This window comes from Oncorhynchus masou, chromosome 32 (assembly GCF_036934945.1).
Source record: "Oncorhynchus masou masou isolate Uvic2021 chromosome 32, UVic_Omas_1.1, whole genome shotgun sequence".
NCBI classification, from domain to species: Eukaryota; Metazoa; Chordata; class Actinopteri; order Salmoniformes; family Salmonidae; genus Oncorhynchus; species Oncorhynchus masou.
The window spans coordinates 69,553,728-69,569,749 of NC_088243.1; the positions used below are offsets into that span (position 1 = coordinate 69,553,728).

Here is a 16,022-nt window from a genome sequence, read left to right on the forward strand (position 1 = left end):
AGCCTTTATTCTGCTTGCACATGTCTATTAATTAACCTTATGTTGATTCTTCTTACGACTCCTGGGAGAACAGTCAAGATACTGGAAAAATCACCCATAGTCATGAATTTCCTCCTACTGAATGTAACCAAGGAGAGGAGTACGCCTTATCTACTGAATGTAACCGAAGACAGGATTTTCCCAGAGGAGAGAATTCCCCCGGCACAGGAACGGGGCGACATGTACAGTAGCCTAGTGGTTCAGAGAGTTGGGCCAGTAACTGAAAGGTTGCCATTTCAAATACCAGAGCCGGTGTTGTGCCGAAAATTTCCCCCGACAGAACCCCGTCCTCTTGGTAAACAAACACTTCAGAACAACTATGGCTGAATTAATATCCTTACACTTTCAAAAATACTAGTCGAATAAGACATTGGAGAGGTGCCGAATTTTGACAAAGAGATTTATTTATAGACTAATACAGATCAGAAGCGGATTTAGGTATAATCAACCGTTCTACCCCAACAACTACTCGGCCATGACGTTGCTTAAGGCACCTCGCTGATTCTGTGGGGTTGGGTTAAATGCGGAAGATACATTTCGGTTGAATGCAGTCAGTTGTGCAACTGACTAGGAATCCTCATACTGTATGTACCATTCTGCTACATGGCTGGTTATCATAATATTCACAGAATTGCAGAGAATAAAAGTGATGTGTATACAAATAATTTCAGTAACGTTCAAAAGTGCTTTTTTCCAAAAAGACCTGGATACTTCTCAAAAATACCTTTATTTTTTTATTATTATTATTTTTACACATGAAAACTACAATTAATCAACTCAGTAGCTAACAATTGTACATATAGTTAACACGTTTATTGTGGGCAAATGTGTAAGATGGACTTGTAAAAAATTGCTATTATCCAAAACCGTTCAGGTTACAGCGAAGGTAAATGGATGAAATCTAGCCTTCTTTGTTCAGGAATATCACTGTTTGCCATTGCCATTAATGGGCAGTTTCTTGTAAGCGTCAGAGCCCAGGAAGGCTTTGATTTTGGGACGGGCTGACATCTTCTCGACAAAGCTCTTCAGGGAGGGGGAGGTATCCAGGCAACTGGAGCAGAGCACCAGGTGGTTGAGCAGCACTTCAAACAGACTGTAGTCAGCAAACGAAGGCTATGTAGGATAGGGAACAGAGAAATAGACTCTCATGATGACATAACTTGAATGGCGATGCATGTTCTACTCATTCTAGTTCTGTGATAGTACTTAGATTACAAGAGAACCAAACCATTTACCAAAATGTATTCATTAACTTACTCCATAATTAAATAGCCCTCTTTTTGTTTGTGCATTGCAGGATTGGTTACCTTGTCACCAACGAGAAAACCAGTCTTGTTTTTTGCCATCACAGCTTCAAACTTGTCGAGGTGGTTAGGAAGGTCTTTGATGTATTGGTCTTTACCAGTATCCTACGAAAAAGAGAGAGTGTCACTTCATAAATGTTTACACATTAAGCTACCAGGGTTTCCGTTAGCTTGCAAATGAAAAGCCAATAAATACAACTGTTGCTTGCCAAAATGACCGGGAGAAAAAAAAAAGAAAACGTTGCAAAATAATGCTTTTTATTAATTGATAGAAATACCAGTCGATGGAAATACATTTCAACATAATGCTTATCTGTCTATAGATTCATTTGCATACCTTTGGGGGAATTAAAAAAAATTGGCCTGTGTATATTTGTTAGTCTTCATGTATCTTATTCAGTGGTAACCCATCACTCAGACCAGGTAGGGCAGAGACTGTTTTCAGACCCATCTGTTTAGCTATTTATTTGCATGTTATTTTGGCATTAATACATGTCACATATCAGTTTGCAAACAAGGTAAAAAAAATAAAAAAAATAATTGAGTAACAAAACCGCATACAAAACAGTCTCTTTTTTTGCTTCCTTGAGTAAGGCCGTTTCAAAATGCATGTGTTTCAGACTCGCTCAGTGCTTTCTGCAGTGGGGTGGCCAGCAGAAAATACGGAGCGTATGGGTTGGTAATGTTCTCTAGTTGTGCTGGGATTGGCTCAGTGTTCTGTCACTCATGGGGACAATACGTCACCGCAAAATCTACAGGGAGAGCTTGAAATGTCTCGTCAACAAACTATAGTTTTGGCAAGTAAGTTAGGACATCTACTTTGTGCATGACAAGTAATTTTTCCAACAATTGGTTCCAGACAGATTATTTCACTGTATCACAAATCCAGTAGGTCAGACGGTCAGACGTTCACATACACAAAATTGACTGTGCCTTTAAACAGCTTGGAAAATTCCATAAAAATGATGTCATGGCTTTAGAAGCTTCTGATAGGCTAATTGACATCATTTGAGTCAATTGTAGGTGTACCTGTGGATGTATTTCAAGGCCAACCTTCAAACTCAGTGCCTCTTTGCTTGACATCATGGGAAAATCAAAAGAAATCAGCCTAGACCTCAGAATATAAATTGTAGACCTCCACAAGTCTGGTTCATCCTTGGGAGCAATTTCCAAACGCCTGAAGGTACCACGTTCATATGTACAAACAATAGTAAGCAAGTATAAACACCATGAGACCACATAGCCTTCATACCGCTCAGGAAGGAAACGCCTTCTGTCTCCTAGAGATGAACATACTTTGGTGTGAAAAGTGCAAATCAATCCCAGAACAACAGCGAAGGACCTTGTGAAGATGCTGGAGGAAACAGGTACAAAAGTATCTATATCCACAGTAAAACGAGTCCTATATCTACATAACCTGAAAGGCCGCTCAGTAAGGAAGAAGCCACTGCTCCAAAACCGCCATAAAAAAGCCAGACTACGGTTTGCAACTGCACATGGGGACAAAGATTGTACTTTTTGGAGAAATATCCTCTGGTCTGATGAAACAAAAATGGAACTGTTTGGCCATAATGACCATTGTTATATTTGGAGGGAAAAGGGGGAGGCTTGCAAGCCGAAGAACACCATCCCAACCGTGACGCACAGGGGTGGCAGCACCATGTTACAGGAGGGACTGGTGCACAAAATAGATGTCATCAAGAGGAAGGAAAATTACGTGGATATATTGAAGCAACATCTCAAGACCAGTCAGGAAGTTAAATCTTGGTCGCAAATGGCTATTCCAAATGGACAATGATCCCAAGCATACTTCCAAAGCTGTGGCAAAATGGCTTAAGGACAACAAAGTCAAGGTATTGGAGAAGCCATCACAAAGCCCTGACCTCAATCCTATAGAAAATTTGTGGGCATTACAGAAAAAGCATGTGCAGGCAAGGAGGCCTACAAACCTGACTCAGTTACACCAGCTCTGTCAGGAGGAATGGGCCAAAAAACGATCATTTAAAAAAGTTTAAACCCTAACGCAGCCAAATGCACAATCATAGTCATATTAGCAACCCATCCTAGTTGTTGTATCTTTAGATAACAGATTTTCATCTGTCACATATGGAACCGCAATCAGGTGCACGGTTTAGAATAGTGTTTCCCAGGTGCACTGTTTAGAATAGTGTTTTTCCCCAAATTGCATTTTGGCAAATGTTTGAAAATGACATTAGCTGCTTCATTACATGAGTTGCATGTTCTGTTAAGATGCATTACCATAATCTAAATGTGATTCCTGTCATTCTGAGCACCATGGGTGGACGCCCTACTGGATTATGCAGCCAATGCATATGGGTCCGAAAAATTTCTCAAATGGCAGGTAAATTAAAATCTTCCCTGTCTCACTTACTTATGGCGCTGCCTACTTCTGATGATTCATTTTTCAAATCATATGAGCAAAAATATTTAGCTTCATCTGGGATGCTAAACCAGACAAAATAAAACGTGCCCATCCATATTATGAATAGGGTGGGTTGAGATTATTAAATATAAAAGCACTAAAACTCTCTAAAAGCTTCACTTATTCAAAGGTTAAATGGTTCTCAAGTAGATTACTAAGAAAAACTCATCCTTTGTTTAAAAATGGCCTTTTTGCAGATTGCCATGTCTCATTTACGATTAATTGAAAATTATATTTTTTTTTAGAGTCTCTCTCTCCTTTTCAAACAAGCATTGCAGAGCTGGCTACAATTTCAATCTCATCCCCCTGAAAAGATAGAACAAATGTTACAACAAATATTATGGCTGAACTCAAATGTGCTGGTTGATAAAATATCTGTATTTATGGGAAAGATGTTTGAAAATTGTATTTTGTTCTTAAATTATATTGTAAATTGGAATGGTAGAGTTGTCATTCATGGAGTTATCAGAATTGTACAGGAAGGTCTGCTCAATCCAAGAATACAACCAATTGATTACAGCATTACCCCAAAAATGGAGGAGGCAGGTGGCAGCGGGAGGAGGTAGTGACCTGGCATCTGTCCAATATAAAGGATCAACACTTGCGCAGGAATAAAAATAGCATAAATAGGAAAGTATACAAGTTTAATTTGAGGACCAGGATGTTGACAACTGTGCCATACGTATTGTAAAATAGTTGGGAAGAGATTTTTGATGTACCAATTCCATGGTACAGGGTGTATGAGTAAATATATAAAACTTAAGATTCAAGACTTTGTGCTTTTCAGCTAAAATTATTACATAGAATTCTTGCCACCAACAAATTACATAGAATTCTTGCCACTATTTGGGGCATAAAATCATTGACGCTGCAGATTTTGTTGTGAGAATACAGAATCAATAGACAATTTATTTTGGTATATCCCTCAGGTAGCCCGTTTCTGATTTTAGGTTCAGGAATGGCTGAAAATGCATAGCATTGAGCTAAAAATGACCCTAGAAATAGTACTGTTATGAGATCTGGAGAGACTGGGTCAGTCAATTACTTATACTTTAGCAAATGCCGTGCAGGTGTTTGTACACATGCATATACAGACTCATTCAAAAAAACACATACTAGAAGACACACATACATGTATATGTTTGTGTGCATGTCTGGCACTATTACAGTTGGCATTGCTGTTATGATTTTAGTTTAGTTGTTTTAGTTCTGTCATTTCCTTTTTTCTCTTTCGTTCATTCTCTTAGTTGTTGGTTAATTGGGGGCTTCTTGGGGGTGGGGAATGGAATTAATTGTATTTTTTCTTTTTCTTCTTGGGGAGGTGGGACTGTGGGCAGGGTCTCAAATGGTTGAGGGACAGCTATTGGGGAACTGTGGGTCTTGGGAGGGTTCGGGTCCACGTTTCTTGGCCTGGTGGGAGAGCTGTCAACGTGACCTTGAGCAGGGCATTGACCCTATGTGTTGCTCTGAATGGGAGTCTGTTGGATGACTGGTATGATGTAGTTGTTGAGCGGCTTCATTGCAGGTGTATTGTATATTTCAGAAATCAAATGTTTTTTTATTTTTCCGATCACGTTGTCAGGCGCCACACATTGAACCAAATGTTTTTTTACTGCACTGCATTAGTAAAGGAAATTTTGTATGAACTGTATGAACTTAGTCAGAATTTCAGCCTTGGTGAATACTTACGTATTCCTGGTAAATCATTTTTCCATATTTAAGACGAAGGTCCTCAACACCATCACACATCATGTCAATGCGGGCAGCCTCCTTTCCATCTTTCCCATAGGCATCTGTGTGTGTTCGAGTTAGGTGAAAGTAGAAATAACATTTCAGTCTAACATTTGAGAGATTATAAAGGATAAATGGAGTGAGGAAAACAATGTAAATATCAAACATAGGCTGACCAGGTGAAAGTATACCATGGAAAGAGCAGGTGTTCTTAATGTTTCGTTATCTCTGTGTATATGACATTACAATTGAGATCAATTACCATGATTGCGGCCCAAGTGCCTCAGAATGGCATTGGATTGGAACAGGACCAATCCTCCATCTTCAAATTTGGGCAACTGACCAAATACCTAAAACCAAAAAAATAAGTTGTGTTATTTATTATAGATTGTAACAACTAATTGGGACATGGGGTTTACATATATATTGTAGCTGAATAAACTCTACATTGATAGCAACTGAGTTAATGAGGTAAAATCTCTTTACTTCAATATGAATAATGGAATGTACAGGCAGAGATTGTTGAAACAAACAGTATAAACAAACCAATTGTCCTTTAAAAGCACATCCCAGCTGTTATTAACAGACCATCATCCCTGGCTCAACTGAACAGGTTGACAAATGAAAGATGGTAACAAAAGAATGATCCATTCCCCACTCACACAAGAGGCTTTCAGATCTCCTTTCGTCCAGTCAGCAAAGTCCATCAGGATCTCCTTCCACTCCTGGCCCTGGTCGGCCAACATGATCCTCATAGCGCCACAGCGCCCTGTGGTACACGAGACAGAACAGGTCAACAAAAACAAAACAGCTCTCAATCATAAGACACTGGCATCATTAGACGCTTTGGCACAGATCTAACGCATTATAAATAGCACTAGTGTTGTGTAAATATATGCATTCCAGACTAGATAAAAAATAAACAGGTAAGACTGTAAGCCGAAGTAAAATATGAAGGGGTGCAAAGTTTGCTTTCTTGTTGATGTACAGTAGTAGGTCTATAAAAAGGCAGTTTATATCCAGAAATAAAAAGTATATTTTATCTCTGGGATTATTTATACGACCTTCTTGATTATTCAAGTACAAACATTTTTTGGGTGTTCAAGCCAATGTAGGGTTACAAAGGGTCGGAAACTTACCTATAAATGTAATACAATTTTTAATGGGGAGTTAAGCCCGGGAATTTTGGGAATTTTGCTTAAATTCATCAAAAAAAAGTTAGCTTATAACAGTGAACCTTTTATTGTAGGATACACACAAGGCAATTCTAGGTCTTGTGGCATATTTTGGTTAAACTAGCCCTAATTCAATGGAATTGCAATCCTCTGCATGCACAGTGCATTCTTCCATCACATGTACAGCTGATTCTCAAGATCTTGCACACTAATGAGATGCCATTGAGCCCACACTACTATGCAGTCTGAGCAAAGAACTACATGCTTTCTGGTAAGTTTTGATTACAATACGGGGTGGAGTGAATATATTTTATGACATACATGCTTTTTTGTTAACTTGTAAATAGCAGCCTACGGCAAAGTGTGTTTAAATAATTTCTAACTTGTTAACAATTTCTGCTAGTTAGTTTTTGCTACCATGTGGGTTTTTAGCTTGCTTGAGCCTGCTAACTGAGTGTTAATTAAACTGTTTCCATACATGTTTAATTTTAAAACATGTATCTTACAAAGGAGTTGTTTAATCTAACTGCATTAACTATTTATCTGTACATGGAATTGTATTTGGGGTTTTTTAAACTCATTTTTTCATTTCTTTACAGGAAAATGCCACGGGTGCTATCTGATGTGTGGAGACATCAGTCACTGCAGCTAATGTAGAAGGAACAGCTGTGTACATTTGCAAATATTGTGCCAAATCATATGTGAAGAATCATCTGGCCAAGTGCATAAAGTTCCCTCAGCGCTCATAACAAGCAACCTCGGACAAAAGTTCCTCTACTTCTATTCAAGGTGAAAATGATGAATCAGACACCTTATCGATATCAACAGCTCATGGTCCTCCTGGAATCAGACGTTTTTTTTGACTCAATGGAGGAAGGTAGTCAGATAAATTTTGATGAATGTCTTTCTCACAGGCAATGTGTATTGGAAGAGAAAGCTAAATGTTCTTCGCCCAGCATACACCCCTCCAACTAGACATGCTTTATCTACTAATTTGCTGGATGCAGAGTTCAACAGAGTTCAAGTGAAGGTCAAGCAAATCATAGAGAAAGCAGACTGTATTGAAATCATCTCTGATGGGTGGTCAAACGTTCGTGGGCAAGGAATAATTAACTAACTACATAGTCTCCACCCCTCAACCAGTATTCTATAAGAGCACAGACACAAGGGACAGACACACCGGTCTCTACATTGCAGATGAGCTGGAGGCAGTCATGTATGACCTTGGATCACAGAAGGTATTTGCACTGGTGACAGAATGCTGTGCACATGAAGGCTGCTTGATCTAAAGTGAAGGGGTCCTACCCTCACATCACACCCATTGGCTGTGCTGCTCATGCTCTGAATCTGCTCCTCAAAGACATCATGACACTGAAAACAATGGGTACACTCTACAAGAGAACCAAGGAAATGGTTAGGTATGTGAAGGGTAATCAAGTTATAGCAGCAATCTACCTCACCAAGCAAAATGAGAAGAATAAGAGCACCACACTGAAGCTGCCCAGCAACACCCGTTGGGGTGGTGTTGTCATCATGTCTGATAGTCTCCTGGAGGGGAGGAGTCTCTCCTAGAAATGGCCATATCACAGTCTGTCAATATGGACAGGCCCATCAAGAGGATCTTCCTGGATTATATTTTAGGAGAGAGTGGTAAGCAGCCTGAAACCTATTCACTGTTACTCCAAGCAGAGGAAACTACATTTCTGAAATACATAAAAAGCATGAAGACTTCTGCCTGAAGCCCATACTATACGCCGCAGCGTACAGGTAGGACCCCAAGTATGTTGGCAAGAGCATCCTGTCTGGTGCAGAGATCAACAAGGCCTATAGTGTCATCACTACCATGTCTCGCCACCTTGGCCTGGATGAGGGCAAGGGTCTTGGCAGTCTAGCAAAGTACACTACCAAGCAAGGGCTTCGGGATGGAGATGCAATATGGCAGTCGTGCCAATATATCTCATCAGCCACCTGGTGGAAGGGACTTTGTGGATCTGAGGAGCTTTCCCCTGTTGCCTCCATCATCCTCCAACTCCAACCAACATCAGCCACCTCAGTGCACAACTGGTCCTTGTTTGGGAACACACACACCAAAGCACGCAACTGGTCCTTGTTTGGGAACACACACACCAAAGCACGCAACAGTCTGACCAATACAACGGTTGAAAAATTGGTGGCCTTCCGGGCAAATATGAGGCTTTTTGAGCCTGACAACGAGCCATCCTCAACAAGGTTGGAAAGTGACCGTGAAGATGAGGCCTCAGTCAGATGTTCAAGAGGTGGACATTGAGGAGGTCCAGGGAGAAGACATGAAAGCCTGAGAGGAAGACAACCAAAGCTTTAGTTTCTAGACTATCATTTTATAGATGCATGTTGAAAACGTTTTTTGGGTGATGCGATGTATTATTGGGGATCATTCAATATTCCCTTTTGTTGTTCAGTGAAATTATCCCATGTGAAGTCAACTCATTTAATTGAAGTTCAAATTGAAACTAAATAGTTTTTATTTTATTTCTATTGGAAGAATTTAATCATTTGCAATTATGTCTACTTATGATAAGGTAAAATGTTTATGTTTTTGTCTCCATATGATATGGTAAATATATCCAATTCAAAAAACATCTACATTTAAATGGTATTAATATTAATTTGCATATATTTCTGTTAATTCCCATAGATTCCTGTTAATTCCCACCTCTGAATATTCCCGAAAATGTGCAACCCTAGTCCCATGACATGATTGTTCACTCCACATTAACCTGGGTCACATGCTCCCCCTGACTGAAAGCCATCCCTTCTCAGTGCTAAAGCACCATGAATAATGTAAGCAGCAGACACAGAAGGAACACAGACTGTTAAGTGTATGAACGGTGACCATGGGGGCCAGCTGAGCCAATAGTAGTCCAAGTATTTTCTGTGATAACAATCAAAAGGGATGGGTGAGGCTGCAAAGTGAACAGCCATTGTGGGTGAAATCCAGGTCATAAAATCTGTGTGAAAGATCACACATGGTGTTAAGATGACCTGGAATGACTTCACCTCCAGTTTATGTTATTAAACCAATAGAAACACAATATTGAGTATTGAGTCAAGCTGCTGCAGCAGGCTACTGGGTAATGAATGACACTAAATAAGTTCACATTTCATGAATGTAAGCAGTAATAGGTGCAAGGCTTTTTGTCTTACACTATTTTTTAAAGAGACAGTACAATTGCAGGAATAATTTTGGTAATAGTTAGCTATATCAATATAACATTTTAACAGAAAATGCATGAACAACCATGCACTCTCCAATGGTAGACTATTATTACTTTAAAACAATAACCAGACTCTGTGATGTTGAATAGGATTAACTGGCTCCACATACCTCGGACTCCAAAGTAGGTGATTGTGTAGGGACCCACTGAAGAGAGGAGACACAAAACATGTGTCAATTCATTACAAGAAAATACACTTTGATGAAAATATTTCAGACAAAAATTATTCTGACTTTTATACCATGGATTCAGACAAACTGATCTGTTTTGTGCCCCATTACTATTGCAACTAAATGAAATAGCTGCCTTTGGAAGAAAATACTAATGAGAGTACTGTTAAACTTTTTAAAAGCAAAAAAGAGACTTTAGTATTAAATACTACAAATATAGTATATTTAAACAATAAGGCCTGAGGGGGTGTGGAATTTAGGTTTATATATTTTTTATTTTACCTTTATTTAACTAGGCAAGTCAGTTAAGAACAAATTCTTATTTACAATGACTGCCTACCCCAGCCAAACCCGGACAACGGGTTTGACCACTGCCCTATGGGACACCCAATCACGACCGGATGCGATACAGGCTGGATTTGAACCAGGAACTGTAGTGATGCCTCCTTCACTGAGATGCAGTGCCTTAGACCGCTGCGCCACTCAGGAGCCCAATATACCACGGCTAAGGGCTGTTCTTAGGCAAGACGGAACTAGAGCAGAAAAAAATAAATTTTGTCTTACCTGTGATTTATAATATAAACTTGGGAGGCTCGAGCCCCGAATGCTGATTGGCTAACAGCCATGGTATATTAGATGGTATACAGGCGAAAGAACTGGACACCTATTTAGGCGAGGTGCTGGCTAGCGGAGTAGAACACTTAAAAATTTAAAGGAGAGCCGCACACTAGGAGCTCAGATGCAAAAATGTAATAACCTAACGTGCAATGTTTTGAAAGACGAGCTGTCTTCATCAGGGAATAATGACAAACACTGCGGGGTGACTAGTTTAAATAGTGTCAAAAGACACACACGTGTCTGTAACCATGGCCGGGTGCAGCCTGATATCATTGGTTAATTCTCATATATTAAAATAGCATACAAAAAAACCAAATGGATAGCATATGATCAAAGATACAACTTGGCTACATAAGCCTACAAACATTTACAATAGCAAAATCACAAGAATGGCTTCAGATCAAAGTCTCAATTGACACCGAAGGGAGCAAGGGTCTTTAAAATTAAAGATCCAGGCAGCCTCATTTTAACAATAAATTATCCTCCTAGGGAGGGTGACATGTTTGATGCCAATATAACGTAGTGACGACAGAGTGGTTTGCTTCAAAAAATTGGGCCGCAACTGGGTAAGTCAAGTTTTTGCACCTAATGGTGCTACGATGCTCTGAGGTTCGTACTTTGAATTTGAGCTTTGTTTTACCTATATAATTTTTACCACAAGGACAAGTTATAAGATAAATAACTTCCTTAGTAGAGCACGTGATAACACCTATGATTGGGATCCGTTTCCCTGTTTGGGGGTGTTTGAAGGATCTACATTTATAAGTGCCATTTCATTGAGCGCAGCCATTACACTTATAGTTTCCATACAGTAGGGGGCGCAAATAGATGTTGTGCAGGGATATCTTGGGGTGGTAAATCAGAGTTTACCAATTGTTCGCTGAGATTTCTGCCCCGCAAGAATACGACCAAGGGAGGGTCCGAAAACATTACCGATACTGTCATCAGATCTTAGAATATGACAATGTTTGTGAACGATTCCCTTAATTTGTTCGGAGCACTTTGAATAGCGGGTAGGTAGAAAACTACCTTGAAAGGTAGAGACTGACCTTGAAAAAGGTCATGTTTTGTTTAGAATTTTCTCAATGGCAGTATTAATCTGACCATTTTTGATTCGACAGAATTGGCTGTAGGGCAAACTGTTTTTTAAGGTAAGTGGGTGACAACAGTGAGCCCTCAAACTGTTACGATCAGTAGGTTTCCTGTAAAGATCAGTGTATAGAACATTATCTTCACACAAGATCAAGGAAACTGATTTGACGTGTGTCAGATTGCATAGCAAATCTCAGATGCTCAGAACAGGAATTTAAAAAAGCATTTATTTGTAATTTTTAATATCAGATGGTATACCACGGGTATAACCAAACATGCATGTTTACTGCTCTAATTACGTTGGTAACCAGTTTATAAGGCACCTCAGGGGTTTGTTGTATATTGCCAATTTATCACGGCTAAGGGCTGTATCCAGGCACTCTGCGTTGAGCCGCACGTAAGAACAGCCAAACACCCGAGATGCCTTATTGCTTGAGTATAGGCCAAATTGTAAGTGCTATTTGCATGTGAAAATCCCATGTGCCTATTTGAATAAACAATTGTTTTTGTTAGCAAACAAATCTTGCAGTGTGGTCAATCTGGCGTGTAAGTGGCATTTTTGCATATCAAGCATCCGGGTTATGTCAGGGGCGTATTCATTCGTCAGATTCCGTTGCAAAACGTTTACTCTAGGAAACAAACGGAAGCAACCAGAGTTAATGTCACTAAACGGGAGGGATATACCCGAGTTTGGCCAATATCAACTCATTTTCGTTGCAAAACGTTACGTTTGCAACGGAATCATACTAATGAATACACCCCTAGTTTAGCTAGCCAGGAAGCTCAAATTCACCCAGTCAGTCTGACAGCACTTCAACCAACTCAAGCATAGATATCCTTGAATATGAAACTTGAATGAATTCTGAAAAAAAAAAAAAAAAAAATCACCATGCATAACTGGGTGGGAGGACAATCTGTCGTTCAGTTAGCTAACTAGCTACATAACCCAGGTTTGCCAAGAAATTAGCATAACTTCCAACTAGCAAGCTATTGGTCTTATTTTTCGTATACCGTCGAGGATCAGTTTTAGTTGCAAAATTAATTTAATGGCAAGGTAGGCTAGTTAAAGTTAACCTAATGCAAAGGCAAAAGCTCGCCCGCGTGCACGACCGACTATAGAACAAACATCTGACTGTGCGCAGTATAAATCCTAAAGTCCAAGCCACCTATTGCACATCGCTTTATTTATTATAACGGAACTATATTTTGCAATTGTGGTCTAAAGTTTGGTACTTACTTTTGTGATGTAAGTGGTGCAGTGGCTCTGACAGTGACCAGAGAAATGAACACATTTGAAAATGGAATGGGGGGGGGGGGGGTTGTCCCTTTCTAAACTCCCAACTACACGCCCACATCTGTCACTTTCTGCAAAGTCATACTGACTTACAAGTTAGTTACGTTGTTGCCTTGAATTGAAGGATCCCAAAGTGCTAAAGCCTAGATCAATAATGATAACCTGATACAAAAGCCAAACTAATTTCGTGCAGTCTCAAGGGTTGCTTTCAAGTCCAAAGAAGTCCCAATGTCATAATACTATACAAGGCTATGCCTATTTTCAAAATAGTTGACATTGCAATGGTCAGACTAGTTTCTAGGTTTTGGTCAAATCTAATTAAAGTCTGGATTAAAGGCTTTTGTAGCCAGCCAGAGTCATCCTGCACTGCTCTTCCCTACTGTATCTTGTATTTTTGATTCAACAGAATTGGCTGTAGGGCAAACTGTTTTTTAAGGTAAGTGGGTGACAACAGTGAGCCCTCAAACTGTTACGATCCGTAGGTTTCCTGTAAAGATCAGTGTATAGAACATTATCTTCACACAAGATCAGAAGATCAAGGAAACTGATTTGACGTGTGTCAGATTGCATAGTAAATCTCAGATGCTCAGAACAGGAATTTAAAAAAACATTTAATTGTAATTTTTAATATCAGATGGTATACCACGGGTATAACCAAACATGCATGTTTACTGCTCTAATTACGTTGGTAACCAGTTTATATGGCACCTCAGGGGTTTGTTGTATATTGCCAATTTATCACGGCTAAGGGCTGTATCCAAGCACCCCACGTTGAGCCGCGCGTAAGAACAGCCATGAGCCCTGGTATATTGGCCATATACCACAAACCCCCGAGATGCCTTATTGCTTGAGTATAGGCCAAATTGTAAGTGCTATTTGCATGTGAAAATCCCATGCGCCTATTTGAATAAACTATTGTTTTTGTTAGCAAACAAATCTTGCAGTGTGGTCAATCTGGCGTGTAAGTGGCATTTTTGCATATCAAGCATCCGGGTTATGTCAGGGGCGTATTCATTCGTCAGATTCCGTTGCAAAACGTTTACTCTAGGAAACAAACGGAAGCAACCAGAGTTAATGTCACTAAACGGGAGGGATATACCCGAGTTTGGCCAATATCAACTTATTTTCGTTGTAAAACGTTACGTTTGCAACGGAATCATACTAATGAATACACCCCTAGTTTAGCTAGCCAGGAAGCTCAAATTCACCCAGTCAGTCTGACAGCACTTCAACCAACTCAAGCATAGATATCCTGGAATATGAAACTTGAATGAATTCTGAAAAAAAAAAAAAAAAAAAATCACCATGCATAACTGGGTGGGAGGACAATCTGTTGTTCAGTTGGCAAACCTGGGTTATGTAGCTAGTTAGCTAAGAAATTAGCATAACTTCCAACTAGCAAGCTATTGGTCTTATTTTTCGTATACCGTCGAGGATCAGTTTTAGTTGCAAAATTAATTTAATGGCAAGGTAGGCTAGTTAAAGTTAACCTAATGCAAAGGCAAAAGCTCGCCCGCGTGCACGACCGACTATAGAACAAACATCTGACTGTGCGCAGTATAAATCCTAAAGTCCAAGCCACCTATTGCACATCGCTTTATTTATTATAACGGAACTATATTTTACAATTGTGGTCTAAAGCTTGGTACTTACTTTTGTGATGCAAGTGGTGCAGTGGCTCTGACAGTGACCAGTGAAATGAACACGTTTGAAAATGGAATGGGGGGTTGTCCCTTTCTAAACTCCCAACTACACGCCCACATCTGTCACTTTCTGCAAAGTCATACTGACTTACAAGTTAGTTACGTTGTTACCTTGAATTGAAGGATCCCAATGTGCTAAAGCCTAGATCAATAATGATAACCTGATACAAAAGCAAAACTAATTTCGTGCAGTCTCAAGGGTTGCTTTCAAGTCCAAAGAAGTCCCAATGTCATAATACTATACAAGGCTATGCCTATTTTCAAAATAGTTGACATTGCAATGGTCAGACAAATTTCTAGGTTTTGGTCAAATCTAATTAAAGTCTGGATTAAAGGCTTTTGTAGCCAGCCAGAGTCATCCTGCACTGCTCTTCCCTACTGTATTTTTTTATTTATTTTATTTCACCTTTATTTAACCAGGTAGGCTAGTTGAGAACAAGTTCTCATTTGCAACTGCGACCTGGCCAAGATAAAGCATAGCAGTGTGAACAGACAACAGAGAGTTACACATGGAGTAAACAATTAACAAGTCAATAACACAGTAGAAAAAAGGGGAGTCTATATACATTGTGTGCAAAAGGCATGAGGAGGTAGGTGAATAATTACAATTTTGCAGATTAACACTAGGGTGATATATGATCAGATGGTCATGTACAGGTAGAGATATTGGTGTGCAAAAGAGCAGAAAAGTAAATAAATAAAAACAGTATGGGGATGAGGTAGGTGAAAATGGGTGGGCTATTTACCAATAGACTATGTACAGCTGCAGCGATCGGTTAGCTGCTCAGATAGCAGATGTTTGAAGTTGGTGAGGGAGATAAAAGTCTCCAACTTCAGGGATTTTTGCAATTCGTTCCAGTCACAGGCAGCAGAGTATTGGAACGGAAGGTGGCCAAATGAGGTGTTGGCTTTAGGGATGATCAGTGAGACACACCTGCTGGAGCGCGTGCTACGGATGGGTGTTGCCATCATGACCAGTGAGCTGAGATAAGGCGGATCTTTACCTAGCATGGACTTGTAGATAACCTGGAGCCAGTGGGTCTGGCGACGAATATGTAGCGAGGGCCAGCCGACTAGAGCATACAAGTCGCAGTGGTGGGTGGTATAAGGTGCTTTAGTGACAAAACGGATGGCACTGTGATAAACTGCATCCAGTTTGCTGAGTAGAGTGTTGGAAGCAATTTTGTAGATGACATCGC

At 39.8% G+C, this 16,022-nt stretch overlaps 1 protein-coding gene across 2 annotated transcripts; it reads right to left on the reverse strand.

Moving 5' to 3' along the window:
- Window positions 1–747: 747 nt before the first annotated feature.
- On the reverse strand, window positions 748–14,916 carry LOC135526524 (glutathione S-transferase P-like). Of its 2 annotated transcripts, none has more exons than XM_064954985.1 (7): window positions 14,774–14,916; window positions 10,057–10,092; window positions 6,180–6,286; window positions 5,780–5,867; window positions 5,476–5,579; window positions 1,347–1,448; window positions 748–1,152 (listed from the first exon to the last, which is right to left on the reverse strand). In XM_064954985.1, coding segments are annotated over exons 1-7 (627 nt in total). In that variant the 5' UTR covers window positions 14,775–14,916; the 3' UTR covers window positions 748–963. The 2 variants fall into 2 exon arrangements, with proteins under 2 accessions (XP_064811057.1, XP_064811056.1); XM_064954984.1 differs by lacking the exon at window positions 14,774–14,916 and adding an exon at window positions 13,064–13,133.
- Window positions 14,917–16,022: the final 1,106 nt, after the last annotated feature.